This window comes from Dendropsophus ebraccatus, chromosome 2 (assembly GCF_027789765.1).
Source record: "Dendropsophus ebraccatus isolate aDenEbr1 chromosome 2, aDenEbr1.pat, whole genome shotgun sequence".
NCBI lineage: Eukaryota > Metazoa > Chordata > Amphibia > Anura > Hylidae > Dendropsophus > Dendropsophus ebraccatus.
The window spans coordinates 36,874,904-36,899,079 of record NC_091455.1 but is presented as its reverse complement, the minus strand read 5'-3'; the positions used below and the strand labels follow the sequence as shown (position 1 = coordinate 36,899,079).

At 41.4% G+C, this 24,176-nt stretch overlaps 1 protein-coding gene across 3 annotated transcripts in view; it reads right to left on the bottom strand.

The window, feature by feature from the left end:
• NIPAL2 (NIPA like domain containing 2) overlaps positions 1-24,176 on the bottom strand; it is a 68,416-nt gene that overhangs the window by 26,955 nt on the left and 17,285 nt on the right. For all 3 annotated transcript variants that reach the window (XM_069957359.1, XM_069957358.1, XM_069957357.1), the window contains exons 3-5: positions 19,859-20,030; positions 14,677-14,736; positions 1,794-1,915 (exon numbers count right to left, since the gene is read on the bottom strand). In XM_069957359.1, the coding sequence (XP_069813460.1) occupies positions 1,794-1,915; positions 14,677-14,736; positions 19,859-20,030 (354 nt within the window). The remainder of the gene's footprint in view (positions 1-1,793; positions 1,916-14,676; positions 14,737-19,858; positions 20,031-24,176) is intronic.

Below are 24,176 nucleotides of genomic sequence, written 5' to 3'. Positions count from 1 at the left end.
TAAATTAAACTGCAGAAAGTTATAGAGCAAGGATGAGAAAGCTTCGGCCCTCCAGCTGTTGCAAAACTACAATTCCCATCATGCCTGCATTCGCAGTTAAGACTAAGACTGGGTTCACACTACGTTTTTTCAATCCATTTTTTAAAAAAAAAGCATGAAAAGAACGGATGCCTTTGTGTGCATCTGTTTTGATCCATTTTCCATGGACTTCCATTATAAAAAATAAAATCCGTTTTTTTAAACAGACACAAAAACGAGGTCGACTAAGTTTTTGTGTATGTTACAAAAAAACTGATCCTTTTTTTTATAATAGAAGTCAAGGGAAAAACGGATCGAAACAGATGCACAAAAAACGGATGATAAAAACGGATTGCAAAAACGTAGTGTGAACCAAGCCTAACTTGCATTTCCCATCTCTGTCCAGCCAACATTTGCAGCTCATGGGGTCAAAAAAGCAAACAGTACAGAACGGAGAACAGAAGATGCTGGGCAGTATGATTTATTGCCACTCTATGGAACACATCAACCCTCAAGTACTTTGCAATCAGCAGCCTGCGGTGAGTTACTCATCTCGCCTCATGGCAGATATCCCTGGTATGTCAGTCTTAGAAGAGTATGTACAATTTATATCAACGTACGGTATGAGCTAAAATATGTTAAGTAAGCTCATAAATAAACTATTTTATTTATTATGTACTAATCCTATTTACAGGTTTTTTTATTGTCCAGAGCAGAATTCACAATTCCATTGGCTGTTGTAAGAATCGATCAGGGAGTCTGTCATCACACACATCCCTAAAGTGTACAGTACATCCTAATACAGTGAAACAGTTCATTCATCTGGCATAACATCTACAGCTCAAGGAATGCAAACCACCAGTTTAAAGCCTATGCAAACACTTAGCCTGCAGGAGATTTCAGCTCTGAAGCATACAGAATGGTAAATGCAGCCAGGGCTGACCCTCTGGGATCAGAATAGATATAACTGCTTCCTTTTAAAACCAGCAGGTTGTAGGTGGTATCACAACTCCTTTCACTTTAATAGAAATTAGATGAAATATCACAAACAAACTAAGGTAAAAAAAAATTACGTGTTGTTTCTTAAAGAAGGCGGCCATGTTTTTACAATCCTGCACAACCCCTTTAAAGCGGTAGTTCACAAAAAAAAAATTCTTTCAAATTAACTGGTGCCAGAGATTTGCAATTTACTTTTATTAAAAATCTTATCTTAAGCCTTACTGTACTTATCAAATGCTGTATGCCCTGCAGGAAGTGGTATTCTTTCAAGTCTGGTAAAAAGGAGAGTTTTTCTTTTTCAATATTTTTTATTAGAGTTTCAAGATATTTTGCAGGAGAGGTTTTCTAAGGGGAATTGCTACTGCTCTGGACAGTTCCTGACATGGACAGAGGTGACAGCATGGAGCACTTTGTCAGACTGGAGAAAATATACCACTTCCTGCAGGACATACAGCTTCTGATAAGTACTGGAAGACTTGAGAATTTTTTTATAGAACTAAATTACAAAGCTCTGGCTTTTTCTGACACCAGTTAATATGAAAGAAAAAAAAATTGGGTGATTGACCCCCTTTAAGGTCAGAACGAACGGCTGTGAGATTTCAGCTCTGAAGCCTGCAGTATTATTTTTGGTAAGCATACCCCTTTTAATGTTTATTACGAGATTCTATAATAATTTAAAACTTGTGTCTGTCAAGTATGGAAGATTTTCAGAATCTAGCACACCAAAATAAAATAACGTTCTGTACAGCTGACAAGTGTCCAACTCCAACACTTACCAAATACACCAAGAACTGCCAGCTTACAATGTATTGTTCTACTTTCACAGCTGTAATATCTTGCGATACATTCGGAGAAAAGGTCACTAGGAGATACGTCCCCGTCACTGCCAAGGTCCCACCTGTAAAACAAACAATACATTCATACACTGGTAGGAGTAGTGGATAGTGACATTTTAATGATACTTTATCTAATAAAGATTAAACATCTTTTAAAGTCTCCCCAGCTAAGAGTGATAAAAAGAATGATCAAGCGATTATATCATATAAAACACCAAGCCAAACTGGACACAGGATAGTTATAAAACATGCACATATAATAAAAAGAGGAGCTTTTACAGCTGCACACATAAATCTTAGCCCGTGAAATCCTATCAGACGAATCACCAGGACAGCGACAGGCCAAGACCTACACCATTACACAATCTGGATAGGAGAGATGTTAAATTAAGAAAAAAAATATGAAACATATATATATATATATATATATATATATATATATATATATATATATATATATATATTTCTGCATACAGATCTGGTGGTTGCACAAGGGTTGTTTAAAGGGGTTATCTACCTAAGAGCAAAAAAATGAAATGCTATCTGCTCTTACTCACCAAGCCCCCTCAGTATTTTGAGCCATCTCCTGTCTTTCTAGCTGCTGCCATTCTTTAGTTACAAGTTTTTCTGAAAGCCGATCTATAACCAAGATGGCGCTGGCCAGGAAACTACATTTCCCATCATGCATCTCCATGATTGGTCCATTTGCATACTCGCCCCCTTAGCTTTCTTTCCTGCCAATGCTGTCACTACTATTGCACAGTAAACACAGGACTGTTTCACTGATTTTGCATTACATCACCTTAGTATATATTCTATACTAGCTGATAATGTAGCAAAGCTGACGCGCGCACGGTGTAGCAGAGCTGCATAACGGGCATCTGTTTTCCGGGGACGGGGAGTGTAGTGTAGGTTTAGATCTCTGCTTGCTGACTGTGAATAAAAACATTCTAGTTCCATCCAGACTCTAAGAACACCTAAAATATTTACAATATACAGAGCTGTGACACAAAGACAGGTACATATGCCTGCATTCACTGACAGCAAGTAGAGCTGGAACTATAACTTTTCATATTACGGAGACCTAGGCTCAGCGACACATGTAAGTCGATGGAAGCAGCACAGGTGCATGGAGATGATGCAGATTACGTCTCCTGGGGGTCGGGTTACCAAGTCAATAGACAGCTAACCCAGTCCCCTGAAAGGATGTTACATGTCCTGTGTCTACAAAGGGAGGGGGGAAGAGGGAGCTGAGCGTGGTCAGAGTGGACCCAGAGTAGAGGATTTTACACAACCACAGCGGATAAGAATGAGAAAAAACAAAATAGGCTATACATATATATTAGACATAGGGTGATATCGGGAAGGGGGATTGTTTAGAATATTGTTTTTGTTACCTGGATAACCCTTTTAAGAATGTTGTCTTCCTTCTAGAAACAGCACCACCCTTGGCCATGTCTGGTATTGCAGCTCAACCAGTTTTTGGGTGTGATAATGCATTAAACATATGGCAGTGATCAAATGGAAAGAAAAAAAATGCAAAACATATAATTTTGATGTTCAGTTTCTTAACTAAGGAACATCAAAGCGAGGCAGAATGAGTGACTTAGCCTGACATAACTGGATCAGATAAAGCAGTTCTCGAGAAGGCATGCTGTTAAACTAGACGCCTTTACTCATTTCTTTTGAAATATTTAATAAAAAAAATCCCCTAATTCCTTCTCTTTCATCATTTTTTTTTTAATTTGTGTAATTTTAATGGTTGGGTTGGCTTCATCTAGTCTTCGGACTTCTGATCACTAATTTTGGTGTTATTGGCAACAATCGGCTTCTGATATAGGATTATGCTATCCTCACAATATCATCTTTGGTACACTGTGACCTTATCCTCTCAGGGGTTCAACTTTTTAATGTTTTTTTTTTTTGGTGGGATAATATTGGTTCTGCCTACACATTATAGGCAATCGCCTGCCCACTTGCTTAAGTCCACACACATGGATAGCACCCAATATGTTCAATATATGGCCACAAGATGGCAACCTTGAATGCTTGCCCTGCCCATAGACGTGGATGGCACCACATACTCCCTAAACATACTGCCTTTGGTACCTTATAGCATGCTGCCATACAGGATGCTTTTTGGCCCCAATGTGGGGATATGGCATTTAGTGCATAAATAGTACAGGTGTTGGCAGAACCAGCAGCTATGACATATCATCCTTATTCCTGGGTTTCTAAGGGAGTGGTCATCATCTAGACCTAGTTGTCTACTCTAGCTTTGTGGCCTTTATCTGTTGTCCAGGCCATTCCGGCTATGTTTCATTATTGCAAAAACCTGTTCAGAACCAGTGGGAATATAGTGTTCTAGGATTGGGCGAGCGCAAGCACGATGGACCAACACTCAGTGGATATGCATGAAAAAAAACTTTAGCATGTACTGTGGCAATGGACCACACGGCAAGCCAGTCGGAAAAGCAAAAATTGTATTCTTGGCAACGTGTTTCAGCCCTCAAGTGTGTGAGAGTCTTTCTCAAGCATAATAACGGCACAGAATAACATGAACAAACAATTCTGGGGTGGTGGGAACTCAGTCATAGAGTGGAACTTGCCCATTCCGGTGCCACTGCAGTGCTGAGCCAATGCTCCGGTCTACTCTATCTTCCATGTTGTTTTTTTGCCACACCACAGGAACTACCTGCTTAGCCAGTAAGTGACTGCAGATGTGTCCAACCTCAGTCACTGATTGGCTGGGTGGGCATTTCTAAGTTGGGTTGTCACAGGAGACGGAGAGTGACAGTGAGTTACAGGGGCACCAGGACAGGTAAGTATCACTTTATTATTTTGTTCCCACAACCCCCTGCCCTCCCTGTTTTTTTTTTCTTTAAATACAGTTAGGGTTAAAATCGAAGCATTTCCCTGACCCCTCCTCTCATTGCTGAATGTCAGCTTTTTGGAACATCTTAGCTTATTTAGAACCAGACCTTCAAATCTGGTCCTGAACTGCTTCAAGCTGACTTAGGAGAGAAGAGAAAGGCATATAGTAGCTTTTCTGATGGACTTTACTGATAAAAGAAGATGTTGAACACAATGACATTTGTAAAGCTCTATAGAGAAAGTGTTTATGTATTAAAATAAGTAAAAAGCAAGAGTAAAAAAAAAATTATAATTATCAAGGCTGTCTATAGCCATTAATCTAGTCCAAAAAGTTGAACTGTGTGGACGGGGTGGATATATGCCCCCTTCTATAATTATGAAGCAGTGGACCTGAAGAACAACCATAGAGAACCGAGGGTGGTGAGTATTCTCTTTTTTTTGATGCTATGGAGAGAGTATGGATGACTGTAGTGAGAGGCTTGGACAGTGGCTACTCCTGGTCCTGTATTTACTAGAGATGGTTTTTATGTCATGTCACAACACTCCTGTTCACACACGAACCCCAGTGTAATGCAGAGCACACACATCGTAAATACATGAAACATTTATTTTTACAGCTAGAACGCTGCCAGGATTTTAGTAACAAATGCTGATGTGAACCCACAAAGCCGAGCAGCAGATTTCACTGTCTTAGTACAATGATATACTTGTTCACATGTAGCCAAACAAATATTTATAAGATGATCCATCTGGAATGCGAACTCTCTCAGCTTACACCCTTCCCAGAGGAAAACGCTGAATTATACAAACTGACAAAGATCTTTCAACATGAAATAATTACTTCCATATATGACAGTATCTGTCTGATAAGAGGACTTCATGCGGGGCCTCCATGCCACTGGCCTGGATCACCACTGTAAATAGGAACAGGTTTTGCGCACTGGGTGCCAGCCATGGGGCACCAGGCGGCCAGTTCTACCCCAGACAGCACAACGTACTTCACAAGTCGGCTCAGTCCAATGGACCGGAGCCAGTGGGGGGGGGGGGGGGGGTGCCGTTGATCTCTAAGGCCTCACAGCAGGCAAGAGTTTAATGAAAAGAGGAATGTTACAACACCTTTTAATATGAAACATAATATTAGAAAAAGGCTGATTTTCAAAGTAACATGTTTTATGGATTTACTGAAAAAAAGTGCAATCAAATATATCAGAACTGTTATTATTGCCGAATAATTTCCTCCATTGCTCTCACTAGTTTAATAAAACTCCATAAACGGTTCGGCCTGAACGATAACTCTTTACTCTCACATTTTATTTATGTAATGTCTCAATAAAATAATAATAAACTAATACTTTAAAATGATAGATGTTTTTTATTATAATTAGATATGAGCGAAGCCGCACATGCTGTCTGGGCGGGAAAAATGAATTAATCATAATCCCTAGAGCCCGTCCAATCAGCTGAAGGACCCTCTGTGATGTCAGCCCCTCCCCCTCTATATAAGATGGTTCGGTAACAGAGGTGGCCAGCGGGCTGTGTGTGGAGGAGAGAGCAGGATGGCAGCAGGCAGTTACAGCAGAGCAGGGAGAGACTAACAGAGTGATATAGGGACAGAGAGGAATGGCGGAAATTGGATGATTGATTTTTTTTATTTATTTTTTATTCAGATTTTCCGATTTTTGACACTTCTACAACAACATGCTTTAACAAATTCGCCCTTCTATAATAGTCCCAGTATTGTTGCTACTATAGTTTCGGCTGTTTTAATGACATTTGTTAAAATTTGATTCATAAATCTTAACGAGTTTGACAAAAATTCATTAAATGAATTTCCATCTGCTTCGCTCATCTCTAGTTATAATCCTAATGCTTAGGTTAGGTTCACACTATGTTTTTTTTTACCTCCATTTGTCAGCATCTTGCCAAGAATGGCTGCTGACTGTGGCAGAGAGCAGTTGATGCCATTCATTTCAATGGCCAGAGTCACTCAGTGACTTGGTTTAGGCTGTACGTATATGCTAACTTTAACACTACAAAATAGCTGCATTCTTGTTAAATTAGACTATATTGACCAAATGGAGTATCTAGGTCAGTGATTTTCAACCAGTCTGCCGCGACACATGGTCGGGTGTGCCGCGGGGAAAGTTCCCCAAATTATGGTGCCCCTGTGTTTTGTTCCCCGGCAATGCGCAGCAATCAGTGGCGGCTTATAAGTATGGTGGAGAGAAGCAGGGGGGAGAAGTATGGTGGAGAGAAGCACAGGAGAGAAGCAGGGGGGGAGAAGTATGGTGGAGAGAAGCACAGGAGAGAAGCAGGGGGGAGAAGTATGGTGGAGAGAAGCACAGGAGAGAAGTAGGGGGGAGAAGTATGGTGGAGAGAAGCACGGGAGAGAAGCACAGGGGGGAGAAGAAAACAGGCCCAGGTTTCACACTGAGTGAGTATAAATACATTTAGAATCTATATTATTAACTATATGTATAATATGTACTGTTTTAGTGTCATTTTGTGCCATTTTGGTTGGTGGTGTGCCCCGGGATTTTTTAAGTATAAAAAGTGTGCCGCGGCTCAAAAAAGGTTGAAAATCACTGATCTAGGTGACTAAATTTGAAAATTGAATTAATGGCATCCGCTGGTCTCCCCTTAGGGCTCGTTCCCACTGAGGAAAGGTAGCGGAATTCCGCGACGGAATTGTCCGCCGCGGAATGCCGTTAGCCTCTCGCTCATAATGGGAGTCTATGGGAGGCGCGCGCTCCTGCCCTGTCCGCGCTGAAGAATGAACATGTTCATTCTTCAGCGCGGACAGGGCAGGAGCGGGCGCCTCCCATAGACTCCCATTATGAGCGGGAGGCTAACGGCATTCCGCGGCGGACAATTCCGTCGCGGAATTCCGCTACCTTTCCTCAGTGGGAACGAGCCCTTACAGTATACAGGATGCTGACTAAAAAATGACACAGTGTGAACCTAACCTAAAGGCTCCCCATACACTTTCAGTAACTGATATCCAAACCATCGTTCAACCGCCAGTTTTCTTTCCCATCCACCCCCTATCCTCCCTACATACAGGAACGTTTAGCGCAGCCAAGCGTTCCTGTGTTCTCTATAGGTAGGGGTAAGCCAGAGTTCTCTAGCTGTGGCTTATCTCTCTCTGAACAAAGGGGATGGCTGTGATTTTTCCAACACAACCTACCACTATCACCACTGACATAATTTGCCAGTGGTGGTTCTAGACGTCCCCATACACACTAGACCGACGGCCAAACATGCCACAAGTGTAAGGTGTATAGAGACAATAAAGTGCCACTGGCGATTAGTACAGGCGATTTTAAGAAACTTTGTAATTGGGTTTATAAGCGAAATATGCATTTTTATCATGAGAAGGCTGTTTGAGGTCTTCATTGTTCTCTATGGAGATGGGGTGTGTGGAGGGAGAGGGGAGGTGTGGAGGGAGATGAGGCACCAAAACAGGACAACAAAGAGTTATTTACAGCTACATCACTGAGCTATCTCCTCTGAAGTCAGCACTGACCTCTCTGACCTCTGAATAGAGGCTTTCACATAGCCTCATATCAAACTGGTGTAAAGTAGAACAGGCCCAGTTGCCCCTAGCAACCAACCAGATTCCACTTTTCATTCCTCACAGATTCTTTGCTAGGGGCAACTAAGACAATTCTACTTTACACCAGTTTGATAAATCTCCCCCTATATTTATTATTGTGCAAAGTTTGGTGGAACTGTTGCTTGAACAGGTGAATTGCAAAAAGGGTCACATTTTAGTAAGTACAAGTGCAATGAATACTAGTAACTATTTAAAAAAAGTAGGCAAAAGACGTTTATCACTGGAGACGTTACACAGGGAGAACAAAGCTACAAATATTCTAAATACAATGTTTATATATTTAGTGTTGTGTTTTCATATATAATCGCATGGCTGCCTATCAAACTCCGCCGACAGCGAGAGCCGCTGCCAAATATTCCTCCAAACCTTCTAATGATTCACATATCGAGGATAAATAGGAGGACTGCGGAGCGCCCTATTATTCATAGAGCCAACACAGAATGATAGAATATATTGACATGCATATGGCAGACATCTCATTAATTTTCTTCAGTTTGGTTTCAGAAGAAGAAAAAACATAACCTTGTCTGCTTCCAAGTAAATGCTAAGTCATTTCTGGACCAATACATGGAAAAAGGCGGCAAAAAGTGGGGGCCTGCATTCCTCCAAAACATGTGTATGCCATCTGAATTCTGCTCAAAGATGACTGTACTCATTTACATCGGTGTGGGAATCCTGCAAATACATGATCCAATGGTGGAAAATCACTGGCTGAAGTTATAGTCAGAACTTTCATTTGTATTGTATTGTCTTCCATGGGTTGGTTACGGCGCTGACCCTGCAGATCAGTGTCAGATGAAAGGAAGATATTACTATAGGAGCGGTTCAGGGAAGAAACAGAGTGCTGCACCTCACACCTATGGCTGATACTAGTGCCGCTAGGCTAAATAAAAAACACATCAGAATTTTGTGTATGAATTGATCAAGCCATACTGCCCCATGTACCTCGTGCTGACCGACACGGTGTGGAGTTAGCGTAGGGACCCGTGTGGACCAGAGGACCTGCGCGGTGGTACACGGGGCAATATGGCTTGATCAATTCATATACAGACACTCTGGTGTTGATTTTTAATATAGGCCTAGTGGCATTAGTATCAGCCATAGATGGGATGTGCAGCCGTTCCATTCTCTCCAGTTCGTATTACTATAGGAGCTCTATCACTGATAGATGGAGAATGGAAGAGGATGGTACTAAGCAGGGGCAGATTAACTTTACCATAGGCCCCGGGCTGTTGACCAAGCCTGGCCCCCCCCCCCCCACACACACACACTGTAACTTTGGCAGCACTAGCGTGGTGTGCATAGTACAGGATAGATAATCTCATGATGCCCTGAATTGTGAAAAAGTGCAGTAAAAAAGCAGCGATTTATTTCAAATCATGGCAGAACTGTAGCCAGGAGACAATACACCACTGAAAGTATAAGTCTTTTTGGGTGGCCATGGGCCCCGGGCTACCACCCGAAAAAAAGGACCTATTATAATCCACTATTGGTACTAAGGACGGAGACTTTTCAGGTGAAAATTTCAGGTCAAATGCAATATATGTTTTAGCCTCAAAAGTCAATCGATCTGTTACTCAGTGGCACCTGTTCCCACTGCAATTAAACACTGACAAGAGGTATGCCAGGTATACCAGATGGGTACACATATATCACAGAGCACATAGCAAAACATAGAATGCAAAACTCCCTGCTGAGAGATCACCTCCTCCCCCAGGGTTGGGAATCTGACAGGTCTGGATCCCCCACCCTTGTGATATAGATATATAAATTGTGCTATGTTTTACTTTTTAGATTCCTGTGCTGGTGCTTTGCAGGGATTTTCTGTCTCCTCCTACTTTTTTCACCTGCAGAAGGATGCCTTTACTATATATGTTGGGAGGTTAAAGTGAATATACCAGCAGGTACATCGCTTTAAGACTTTTACATCAATAGACAGGTGCCGGGGTTGGGATGCCGTTGTCATGGTCTTTATTTTGAAACTGCAGCCTGATTCCTGATCACCGACCCGGCCTGAGGCAGGCCTGTCCGCCCTCATTGTGACATTCTGCCCTCCCCTCTGTGAGGCGGTTCTATTAGAATCAATGGAGCCGTGTCACAGAGGGGAGGGGTTTTGTCCCACTGGGGGCGAGCAGGCCAGCCCAAAGTGCTTCAGGCTTTGCTGGTGATCGGGAATAGACCAGCACCGTGTGCAGGAACTGGGAAAAAGGACCGCGGCAACAGCGTCCCCGCATCGGTGGCGGTCTATTGATGTAAAAATCTTAAAGTAATGTACCTGATGGTATATTCACTTTAATTAATAAATACTGCAGAAAAAAAAGATGGCATCCATATAATATATAAATCAACACATATACAATAAATGGAGGCTTTAAACACAGTGTATTGTAATTTAGTATTACATAGTCAAATAACCCACAGGGATAAATGGCTGCGGGATCCTGGACCAGCCCCAAGCAAAACTTTTAGGTCCATCCTTTTTCTTAACCATTCACTATTGACGAATATAAATTGATACACGAAACACAGAACAGTATTTGCAGTTTGTTTACAAAAAAAATTATTATTATTTTTTTTTAATAATGTAAGTGAAAGGACAAGGCATTTTGCCGTATGGCATATAGCCAGATGTTTTAATATAAGTTAACATATAACTTTTACTCCTTTTCATGTATGTTAAACACAAAATCCAGCCTATGGCTCACATCAGATTGCTTTGTCGACCAATGTCTGTACAAACCCAACGTAATATATTTAATATGATGTGGAAGGCCCGAGGTAGTTTATCTAGTATTGTACATTATTAAAAAAAAAAACTTTTTCTTTACATACATAATTTTTTTTGTGCACTTCAAAAGTAAACGCACCGTAACAGAAAGAGTAAAATGGAGAAGGTACAGCATGTACCCAGCCTAAGGCTAAGTCCACAAGCTGCTTTTATGTGTTGCAATTTTATAGATGGCAGTATTTTTTTTAATGGCTGAAATTACAGATGTTTTTTTATTTTTTATTTTTTTTTACTTTGGGGCTGTTTTGGCCCATTTTTTCAACATTTTTTTTTTGCCATATTTTGGGCCATATTTTAATAAAACCTATAGCCCAAAAGGTACCCAACCTGACAACTAGTCACACCGAGGCTTGCAACTGTAATACGGATGAATCCATGCATTCAAAATACGCTCTTGTGAAGCTAGCCTTGGGCTAAATTTACCTCATGTATGTTCTGCATATTAAGGCTATGTAAGTACAGCTGTTGTTTGCAATTAAAACAACGGCCGTTCTTGTCATAAAAAGTGTCTTGCATTGAAGTCAATGCAAACAGCGGCTGTTGTTTACACAATGTATTGAACAACGGCCATTGTTTGTTACCGCAGGGGAAATGATAAACATGTCAATTATTTCCAGCCATTCTTCACAGAATTAAATGCAATCTTCACTGCAACAAGGACCATTGTTTAAAGTGAATGTATCATCTAGTACATTTGCTTTAAAGGGAACCATAGTCCGCCCGGCCCCCCAGCAGAGCCGCATATATATCCTTCCAGGAAGTCCCACTCCTGGACCCAGTCCCAAAGCTGTGCGCGCACTATATGCAAAGCAATGGAGATGGGCTCTGCCCTGGCAGCCAGAGTGACAGGTCCTCTTTAAGTACTACCCATGCATAGGACGGCGCCGGCATGAGGAAGCCGGTGCCACTGTCCTTTTTTTGAACCGCGGCCCGGTTCCTGTCTATTCACGGGTACCGGGCCGGGGGTGAAACACTGGATTTTTGGATACACTTCACTTGGTTATGTCCTACAACCTTTCTCAATACAACTACATTTTCTTAATTAAAAAAATATTAAAAAATGCTAGTCAATGGCAGATGTCCGGAAATGTAGAGGCATGTAGTCGTATACCTTAGAATACATCTCATTGAACAGAAAATGCACCAAGCAAAAAACTTGTGCATAAGTAGTAACAGAAAGTGATGTTTTTTGTTTTTTTAACAACTGTCATTTATACAAACTTTATTTTTATTTCAGTAATATTATACTAAAATGTATTCCTATAACCCAGTATGACTTCATTGTTTTCCAAGTGATTTTCATTGTTTGTTTACTTGACAGAGGGGAGTATACAGTTTATCTTCTTTGGCAAAGTAATATGTAAACCTCATGTACAAGACATGGAGACAACAGACACACACAATGGATGGGATTATGTAACTGTACAATAATGAATTGTAACGCATTGTAATGGGGGCTGCCATATTAACTGGGTTGTTAATTGACATGCTTTACAGCAAGACTCATGGACATAGATGACAATAGACAGACTCTGTTCCCTTGAGATGATTGTAAAACATCATTGAGCATGCTCTGTGACCTGTGAAGAGGTCATTCCACAGGAAGCTGCTATTGTCTCCACTATTTACTGGTGTCACATGATGCTGTAATGCTGTACAAATCACTTTACAGCAGTCTTCTCTCATCACTACAGACACAACAGGAAGCCTCAGCTTAGTTTTATGAAATGAGAATGAAAATTGGAAGATATCTGGATTATTTTATAATGTAGATAAAATAACAGAAGATTAGAAAAAAATGGCACCAAAAATTATTAGAAAATATATTTAACATAAAACCATTATTTACACAATAAGTCATTTTCTGATCATATATTCCCTTTAACTAGGGATAGAACTCAGTTTATGTTCCATTCTATATTCTCTGTACACACTGTACATATACATCTATGTGGGTTGGGTGAAGCTCCAATGTAACCTGTAGGTGTCATTATTGTTACAGTTCTCTGCAGTGATTCCAGTACAGGCGGTGATATTCTGAGTAATGGAACATTCTCCGGGTAAATATTGAAATGATTGAAATAATATTAGTGTCTATTATATGTCATCGTGATGACAGTCGTCTATTAAAGCCAGCAATGAGCTGAGTCACCTCGTAACTACATCACCATATAATCTGCTCTGTAAGGGAATTTCTTGCACATTCTACAAGTACTGAACGATAAGTGTGATCAGCTTCTCACCATGTCATTGTAAGGAGAAGTCATTGTGTATTACATCCCGAGTCATTTCTATCCACATAATCAGGATAATGAATGACAATAGTGACCAAAGAAATACAATACGTTGTCCTAGGACATGTATCCTATACCCACAGGATACCTACTGTCCCTTGTTTGAATGGAGTGGTGGTCGAGCATGTGCACTGGCTCTCCATTTAATCTCTATGAAAGATAGCTAAGTATCACAGTCAGTCCCACAGAGACTGAATGGAGTAGCATCATGGTTGCTTGACCACTTCTCCATTTCAACTGGGGTAGGGGACTTCTGTTCTTGTGATCTGTAGCTGTACTGAGAATAGGGTGTCTTATGATAGGATGTCCAGTTTAGGCGCACATAGTCATATGGAGCCTTCCTCAAGGCTCAATATGACTACGTAAGCCGAAACGCGTTGCAAGTTATAAATAAATTCTTCTACTTTGGAAAATTTCTCTCTGGATACCCTGTTCACAACTTGTGATATTGGAGTGGCTTCCGATGATCTGTTGCACTTTCCCACACATAAGGTTGTCTATTTTGTGAGCCTAGTCCAGGTTTCATTTCCCATTATATCAATTAGTTTTTCCATCAACTATCACTGCTTGCCTCCTTTTTCTGCATTTAATTAACCGTCTCTGTAATGTACAGGGAGGGCACTTGAGGCTATCAGCCCTGCCCTGTGGGCACTTAATGCTATCAGCCCTGCCCTGTGGGCACTTGAGCCTATCAGCCCTGCCCTGTGGGCACTTGAGCCTATCAGCCCTGCCCTGTGGGAACTTGAGCCTATCAGCCCTGCCCTGTGGGAACTTGGGGCAATTGGTCCAACCTGTGGCCACCTGAGGGCATTGGCTTTGCCCTGTGGGACTGGATGTTCTTTTGCATATATGAAAAATCACAAATTGCTCGTCTCACAAACAGAATGTCAATGATCTAAAGGTATGCCTTTAGGAGGAAGTTATTCTACGGTAGAACTATAAGAATTGTGCTTACTTGAAAACATGTTCCAGTGCTGGGGTCCGCCGGGGTTCCTGGCCACTTCTAGGTCTGTGGGGACCTGGGACGTACCGTGTCAGACCCTCTTAGCCAGTCATCGGCTGAGCCCGGACGTCTCCTTTAATGTCCTACCCATTACTTAGCTGCTTAAACATGTGAGCTTACCCCGCTTGTATGATAGCAGCAGTGTATGGTGTTGCCCCCGAATTGCGGATCAGCCAGTACCCAGTGAGTACACCATATACAGAACGACATGAAGCACCTACATTATGTGGACATGTTTTGATTCTTACCTATTACATCAGATGCCCGCAATGATTCCTTCAAGAACAAAACTGAGATTGCTGCACTTCCTGTAAACAAGAGAATTTTGTTTTTATTAGTAGAAACGGCATTAATGTGTAACACTGTGGATTGCCCTATTACACCAACAGATCTGACGACAGATTATCTGCCAAAGATTTGAAGCCAAACCTAGGAACAGACTATAATCAGAGAACAGGTCATAAAGGAAAGACTGGATTTCTCCTCTTTTCAAATCCACTCCTGGCTTTGGCTTCAAATCTTTGGCAGATAATCTGTCGTCAGATCTGTTGGTGTAATAGGGCCTTAAGAATGCCACTGCCTGTTTACTCGTATCTGATGTTGTAGTATTAACCCCTTAAATCCTTCCCCGTACAAGATTTTTGGCAAATTTGCAACTACTCACATTCAAAAACATCATAACTCGCATATATTTCCATATAATGAGCCATATGAAGGCTTAATTTTTGTGGAATCAATAGACCTTAATAATACTTCATTTTATCATAAAATAAACTGCAAAACAGAAAACAAATATTTCTGGGCCAAAATTGTAGATATTAAGGGATTTTGCTACATTGTTCACTTTGCACTAAAACTGTTATGTTATCTTTATTCTGTAGGTGAATAAGCTTACAGTCATAGGCAGCTCTTTATTTTTATTTTTTACTAACTTTAAAAAAGTTTAAACTTGTTAGAAAAAAAGATGGTTATTAAATCGCCATATTCTGACTTCTATAACTTTGTCATCTTTTTATTTACAGAGAAGTGTTAGGTTTTATTTTTTGCGCTCTGATCAGTAGTTTTGTAACAGTATAGGACCAGTACATGTGGATGGGTCATTTTCTTTGCTTTTTATTCCATTTATATGTAATAAAGGATATGAACAATATCAATATCAACAACCTGCAATTTTGTTGTTTTGTATTATTTTTCTTATACGCTGAGCAAAGTGCTGGATGACAGAACGGCCAGTGTGAGAGACGTTCATCTTAATTTCTGATAAACTGGGATGCGGGCGCATTTGTGTGCAGCGCGTCCCAATTCACCGCTGCACACAATGGAGAGTGCGGCCGGAGCCGCATGCTCCGTTGTGTGAACTGACAGTTTTTCAATAAACAGCAGCTGCAGAAAACTGACATGTCAGTTTTTCGTGTGGCCGGATGGAATCACGGCCAGAGTGTATACACTCCGGCTGGGATTCTATTAATTTAAATGCAACATATGTTTTGCATAAATCATGGCCATTGTTGCAAATAGCAACAACGGCCGTGATTTATGTAAAACATACGTTGTGTGAACATGGCCTTAATAGGGAAGCTTTTAAAACATTTTTACACTTACTTTTTTTTTTTTTACATTTTTTTAAGCCCCCAAGGGGACTATTATATACAATCATTAGATTGTATATACTGATCAATGCTATGCTTCTGCATAGTACTGAACAGTCATATCAGCAGAGACAGCCATGGAAGGTAAGTATAACCCTCCGGCAGCCACAGCAACCGATCGGCACTGCTGTTCTTTGTTGCGGGGCGGTGCAGATTGTTCCTCTGACAGGTCTAGCACCTATATGGTAAACAGATCACTAATCTCATGGAGATCACTAAACTCAGGCATATTCATGTTGTCCCCTGGAAAACTTGAATATGCAAAAAAGTCAACAGAGCTTCAGTTATGAGTCTCAAAACACGGGACTAGCCAATGTAGCCAGGTCTAGCACCTGACAGGTTACACTGTGCATGCTGCGATCAGTATTGAAAGCAGATTACAGGGTTAAACTCCTTGGATCAGACTGAGGTTCGCTGCTGATATTTGCAGACAGGTGGCAGCTGTAACATACAACCACTGCATATAGTGTGGGTTCAGCTCCTGAGCCTTTGCTACTGTATATGCAACGACCATCGGGCAACCGTAAAAAGGCATTCAACAAGCTCAAATCTTTCAGTACATATCAACTGCTGTATGTCCTGCAGGAAGTGGTGTACTCTTTCCAGTTTGACACAGAGCTCTCTGCTGCCACCTCTGTCCATGTAAGGAACTGTCCAGAGCAGGAAATGTTTATTCATGGGGATTTGCTACTGCTCTGGACAGTACCACATTTTTTATGTAGAATCATGAAGTGATTTTAGCTACCAGTACAATCGAAACCCCATTCTTAAACTATACTGACCGCCAGATAGGGTTAAACTTCCAAGTTATGGTGATTGACAGCTGGCGTGCACCAATGAGTTAATAAAGAAGAAATCTGCTTTCAAGAGTGAGGACCACAGGGATGCAAAAAAAACTAAAAACATTCACTTTCTAAATGATCTGTTATCTCTGGACAAGGCTAATCTTTGACAGCAATGTGCATTAAACAGATAAGGCCAGAAGGCCAGAGAAATACTGTTCTGTATCTGTCACATCTGTATCTGTCTCTGAGATATTTGTTTATGTCATTTTCTCTGTGAAAGCAGATTAAAGAGCTTTCTTTTTTTTTTTTTTTTTTTTTTTTTGAGCTAATCAAAAAAAAAAAAAACTGCCAGTGGCAGAGAATGGTAGGAGAGAAAAAAAAACTTAGGGTACTATTACACGAAGCAATTTTTTGACGATTAACGATAAACAAACTTAAACGACCGATATGGCAAATGACCTGAAATCATTCACCCAATTACACGGAACAATGATTGTTACTTATGATCGTTATTGCGTTCGCTACTGCGAACGACCGAACGACATCTTATTACATGCGAACTATTAAAAAAAAAAGGTCCAAATTCTATAAAACGACCAGCGATTTCTTGTTGGTTGTTTAATCGCTTTCTGCTATTACACTAAACGATTATCGTTCAAATCCAAACGATTTAAGGATTTTTCGAACGATAATCGTTAGGTGTAATACCACCCTTACTCTCATTCTTTCTTTTACTTCCAGTACAGCTTTGCCATCCTAGCAGAAGTGCCTTGGTGACGTCATCATACACTGTGCATGACCAGTCACTAGCTTCAGTGGTCATGTGCCCTTGCACATCATTGTATGGCTGCATCTAATAAGTATTCATCCAGCGCTCTGCAGTGATGAGCGCTGGAGTGACGTCACTGCAGAGCGCTGCCCCAATATTCATTAGAATGGGTGGGCCGGCCATGGCGGATTAGTGCACTGAGGGTGGTAGTCCCTCCCCCAGTGACTAAACATCTCATTTACTGTACATCTCTAACTTCAAAGTCCCCGAATTGGCACTGAGGAATGGATCAAGGTAAGAAACTAACCTTTATCCTTAGTGCCCCATGCACCAAGGGGCATAAGAGTAAATTGGATGTTTCTTACCTGCTTATAGTTTCTTTATATTATACATTTGCTTTTTGACCTTTTTATTTTCATATGTTCTTTGTAACATCATAATTCATTTTTTATGGGAGAGTGTTGTGGGCATGCTCTTTGTGGTGCACTGTGGGGAAGGAGGAGCTGAATTGGCTCCACAATCTATTGTCAATATTGTAATCCTGTGTTATCTGCCTTCAGCTTTAGAACAGATGACTTATGAATGACCCTGACCCCAGTGTACACAGGGCAAGCTGATTAGCTGTCTCTACAATATGTGTTGGCCTATTGTCAGAGCTCAATAGACAAAGTAAAAATCTTAATAATTCACTATCAGAAATTTTACAAAACTATGGTTCACATAAAACCTATTTTTAGGTTTGTAAATCAATTTAAATGAACAATTTCCCCCCATATGATAGGTTCCCCTTTATTGTGGTATCTGGGTATAGATTCCTTTTTGTTTTCACTGCTGTTCACATACTTTTTTCTTTGCATATTCAAATATGATCAGAATACAATAGAAAAAGAACAAGACAAGTAGTAAGACAAGAAATATGTAATGTAAATGTAATTTTTTTCATTTGTTGAGCTATACTTCACTATAGCTAGGTGTAGTAGGCTATGGCAACTTCTAAAGGCGCTATTATATTAAACGATTACCGGCCGCACTTGGCCGATTACTGTCCGATAATGATTTAGTGCAATAGTGCATGTTAAAAGACCACGATCAGCCGACATGCACAATCATGTTGAAAAATCACGATCACGTCAGCAACAGTCTGCTCTGTGTAATAGGAGTAGCCACAGCAGACCACTGCTAACTTCAATGGCCAGCCCAGACGATCTAAAGATGTAATAAAATTTCAGGAGGCAAAGTGGTACATTCGCTTAAAACTAGATTCCTTGCAAACTGCGCGGTCTGTTTTTCAGCTCTTTCTGCTCACTCATCCCTCCTGGCCCCTCCGTCCTCCATAGGTTTTCATGGGCAGTGTAAGCCCATCTTCACTCTGCTTTAGACTGTTTTGCCTTAAAGTGACTCTGTACCCACAATCTGACCCCCCCCAAACCGCTTGTACCTTCGGATAGCTGCTTTTAAGATCTGTCCTGGGGTCCGTTCGGCAGGTGATGCAGTTATTGTCCTAAAAGCAATTTTTAAATTTGCAGCCCTGTGCCAAACGGCCGTGGCCTAGAGTGTGTATGCATAAGGCTGGCACAGCCCCTCCGTCCCTCCTCCCTGTCCTCTTCATCTATAGGAATGCTCCAGGCAGATTGTCTCCTATTCATCAGCTGTGTGAACACTGCACATTAGCTGGCTTGTTAAGGCACCTGTGCAGTGTTCACTGCAGAGGAATAGGAAAAATTCTGCCAGTGGCATTCCTAATGATGAAGAGGGTGGGGAGGAGGGACGGAGGGGTGGTGCAAAGTTAGGGCAAAGATACTCTAGGCCATGGCCTTTTGGCACGGGCCTGCAAGTTTAAAAGTTTTTTAGGACAATAAATGCATCACCTGCCAAACGGACCCCAGGACAGATCTTGAATTAAAAGCAGCTATCCGAAGGTACAAGTGGTTTGGGCGGGATAGATTGTGGGTACAGAGTCGCTTTAATGATGACAGATAAGAAGTGAGGGGGTGAGGTGGGAAAACAGGCTTGTGAGTACAGAAGGAATTTTTTTTGCCTAATAAAACCTTAACCTTTAACTTCCATAGTCTAAAATGGAGAGAGCTTTTTAACTATGTAGTTACATAAGATACCTCATTTTATAGGTTCTCTGTGTAAAAACGTCAGATGTCAATGAAATATTTTGCCATTTACTGTTCTAGATATTACTGATGAACGGCCAGTGAAAGACAGCAATACTACTTACCAATAACCGCAACACAACCTAGTGGAGCAATGAGCGTAGCTGGGGCAAAACCGTAAGCAGCAAAGTTCCCCAGCTCCCCAATGGCCATTAGCAGGACTCCACACCACCATAACTTGCTCTTGTAATACGGTAATGGATCTTGCCTCAGAGCTAGTCGAACATGGGTGTATTTCTGAAATAGAAGAATTATCAAGTCAATGGCTTTTAACGTGCAGATCATGCAGCGTGAAAATGGAAAAGACAACAAAAAAGGCTCTATTCTGAAGATCACAGCTATGGCTATAATACGACCTAAACAAATTAGCTAATATGTGACCACAAGGAACCCATCCGTGTTAAATTGACATTAAGAAATTAGCCGGCTATGCATCATCTGATGCAATCACTTGAGCATTAAGACCAGGTCAAGAGCATCCACCAAGGCCGTAGCATCGTCATCTGTCAACCAGACGTTCCGGATAAAGATCCAACTGATTACCATCAAAAATCTTGGCCATCGAAACACTGAGAAAAGTCTTATTTTCTATGTACATAGAAATCTCCAGCACAAATAAAAATATCTAATGCTCAAGTCCCATTTTCCATGAAGAGATTAAATCACTCTGTTTATCTGCCCGGGGGTTAAAACTAATAGGGAACAAGTTTTCATAGTCTTAAAAATAGACTTTTCGAAAAGAAGAAACAGGAATAACTAGTTAAAGTAGAAAGAATGGTTTAAGAGAGTCCAGCTGTAGAAATAGGAGGATTAACAAGTCAAGTTCTGAGTTTATGAGTATGCAAAAGAGGAGTCCGTGGAGCCTCATTGAAGAGTCTCAAAACACAGGACTAGCCAGATATCCCTCCTGGAAGGACCCAGCCAAGTGGCAGCTCCTGTTAGGAAACCACCAAATCCACCATATTAAGTGGCCCTATAAGTCAGTGTAATGACAAGGGATAAACCAAGGCTAGGTAACCATCCACAGACAGCTGTTTCGGGGTGTTGCCCCTCATCAGTGTGGAGCAGGATTCTGGCTAGGGGGGAGCAATGCCTAGTAGAGCCATAAGAGAAACAGATTGCTGAACTCAGGGAGAACAGCCAAATGACAACACTGCTGGCTGCTAATGAAAGCGCTCAATGCAGTGAAGTCCTAGGTGCATTGCCCCCTGGGAAACATGAGTATGCAAAAGAGGAGTCCGTGGAGCCTCATTGAAGAGTCTCAAAACACAGGACTAGCCAGATATCCCTCCGGGAAGGACCCAGCCAAGTCCTTCCCGGAGGGATATCTGGCTAGTCCTGTGTTTTGAGACTCTTCAATGAGGCTCCACGGACTCCTCTTTTGCATACTCATGTTTCCCAGGGGGCAATGCACCTAGGACTTCACTGCATTGAGCGCTTTCATTAGCAGCCGGCAGTGTTGTCATTTGGCTGTTCTCCCTGAGTTCAGCAATCTGTTTCTCTTAAAGTTCTGAATTTAGAGAGGGTTAATTATAAGGCTATGCTCGCAGGGTGTATAGGAGGCTAAAATTTGGGGGGCATTTTCCCCCCTCCCATTTTATGTACAGTTTATCAATATAAGATCTTTTCTTGCAATTTTTCAATTGCTTCAGTGTTTGTCCACAAAACAATACACCAAAATAATAAATAAATGGGCTAAAAATGCTGTAAAAAAAGTGAAGAGAGAACCAGTGATGGCCATGTGATAGGCACAAGTTTCTCATTCCTGGTCTAGGGTCCTGTTCATAGAAGTTGTCGGTGGAGCTAGTGTGAGTTGTGATTAGAGATGATCGAACAGCGCTGATGTTCAGGTTCATACGAACTCAAACCATCGGTATTTGACTCCCGCAGTCTTCCCGTTCTGTGGGGAAGGTGGAGAAAGCCTGAGTCCCGCCTGAAAAACAGGAATACAGGCTGGGCCATAGGTTGTATTCCTGTTTCCAAACGGGACTCGGGCTGTCTCCACCTTCCCCACGGAACGGGAAGACTGCGGGAGTCAAATACCGATGGTTCGAGTTCAAACAAACCTGAACATCAGCGCTGTTCGATCATCTCTAGTTGTGATCTCTCATTTTCATTACTCAAGGTAAAACTTTGTGAAAGACCTATAGGAGACTGAGTCTTTGGAGATCGGTGCAGGAGGTCCCTCCCTAGGGGATTTTGCTACATTCCCATATCTATAGGGCTTGCTAGTGTTGCAAGTGCAACTAGGCCCCGTAGTTCGAAGGGCCCCAAAGCCCCCCACCACATAAGGCAGCAGGGGCCTGCACACCTACAGCTGATTCAGGCATCTGGTGAGAGGAAGTATCTGCAGTGCTGGGATTCAGTTTTATCGGTGATAAAACTAAATAACGGAAGTGCTGGCAGAACAAACTCCTGCTTCTGAATATAACCACCTATCATGTACCCTTTTTGGCATGATTTTTTGATTTTTGGCAGAAGCAGAGAACCCTAAACTCCCTCTTTGCCAGTACTTCCTCTGTGATTAGCTAAGCCTTGGTCGGACCTTAAAGGGGGACTATCAGCAAGTTAGATAAATCTAACCCCCTGAAAGCTCTGAATTGTGCATGGAGCACTGAGGATGAAGATAAGTCTCTTACTGTCATCTGTGGTCCAATTCCTATGCAGTTTTAATGTAATTGTGTCTCCTGTAAGACCGCCTTTGGAGCAGTGCTTCCCCGCATGATTATCAGTGGAGTGGGCTGGCTGAATCGGCACTCTGGGGTGGGGCAGTGCTCCAAACAGCCTTACCGGACAGAGGATTATGTTAAAAACTGCATGAGAGTGACGCTGAGGATGAAAGTAAGAGACATACCATCATCCTTCGCACCCCATTGGAGGTATATTGGAGAGTAAGGATATATGGAATGGGACTCACCCAATGGTAAAAATGGGCAGAGCCTTTTAGTAAAACTGTTATTCTACGCTAGGTTCATAATATTGAGAAATTGGATGGGGGAAATGGCGTTATTTGTAGATGAATGGATTAATCAGGTCAAAACCATCAAAAGGTTTGAATAGTTATCGGTTAAGGGTCAAAAGCTTAAAGAGGAAATTTATAAGAAAGTATGGAGGGGGTGGTAGGAAAGGTTGAAACACTCAAGTTTGCTTTTTGGTTTGTTATCAATGTTATTATTGTTGATAATATTTTTATTTATTTATTTATTTTTCCCCTCTCTTTTTGCAGTCTGGACGGGGGGAGGGTTTAGAATAAAATAGGGTTGGATTATGTTTAAGGAAATTCTTCATGGATTAACAATGTCATGTTTTTTTTTTTTTTTTGGAACATAAATATATATTCGGTGTTCCTCTTTATATTTTGTAAAGAGATGTGTGTATATTTTATCTTTTTTGTAAAGAAATATAGGGGAAAAAAACTGCATGAGAATGACACTGAAGATGAAAGTAAGAGACATACCATAATCCTTCGCCCCCCTGCGCAATAGGGAGATCTCAGCAGGTTAGATTCGTCTAACCTAGCCTACTGATAGTTCCCCTTTAATAGAAGATGTCAGAGCAGTGCAAGAGCTGGGACAGGTGAGTATTCTCACAACACTGTGGATTGGGGTCAGTTGCACAATTAATAAAGGGTATAGGGCATAGTTTATTTGGGTGGCACAATTTATCAGGGGGCAGTGTCACAATGTATTGGGAGCAGCGGCATAGTTTATCAGGAGGCAATGACGCAGCTTATCAGGGGGGTGGCACAGTTTTTTATGGGTGCAGTATTATCAGCAGTAACATCATTCAGACAGTGGCACAATTCATATAGGGAGCACAGTGGCACTGTCCATTGCTTAAGGGGGCAAATTCATTGCTTCAGGTGACAAAGTGGCACATTTATTCAGTTCAGGATACAGCACATGGCACATGGTAATATATTTAGGGAGCACAACACATGGCAGTAGTTGAAATATAGCTGGAATTTTTTTAATTTTTTTTTTAAAAGCAGTCTGGCCTGAATGAAGAATAAGAGAAATGAGAACAACTCTGATTAGAGAAGGCATTCCCTTTGAGCAACTGGATGTAACTGCATTATGTCTCTGACCATGTCCAATGATACAGTGCTGTAGTCTCTGTATGACCTGTAGTGGGAGGTTGGCTGTAGTCCCTGTTTATTCATTCTAGTTTGAAAAGTAACAGCTCGCAGCATATCCTTGTTGTTCAGGTGACATCACACCCTACCCATGTCACCACATTTTACCCTGTGACTTATTATTAGGTTAATAAAGCAATTGTTAAACATTGCCCTAGACCACAGGGTGTCAAACTCCCGGCCCTCCAGCTGTTGCAAAACTACAGTTCCCATCATGCCTGGACAATCAAAGCTAAAGCCTGACAGGC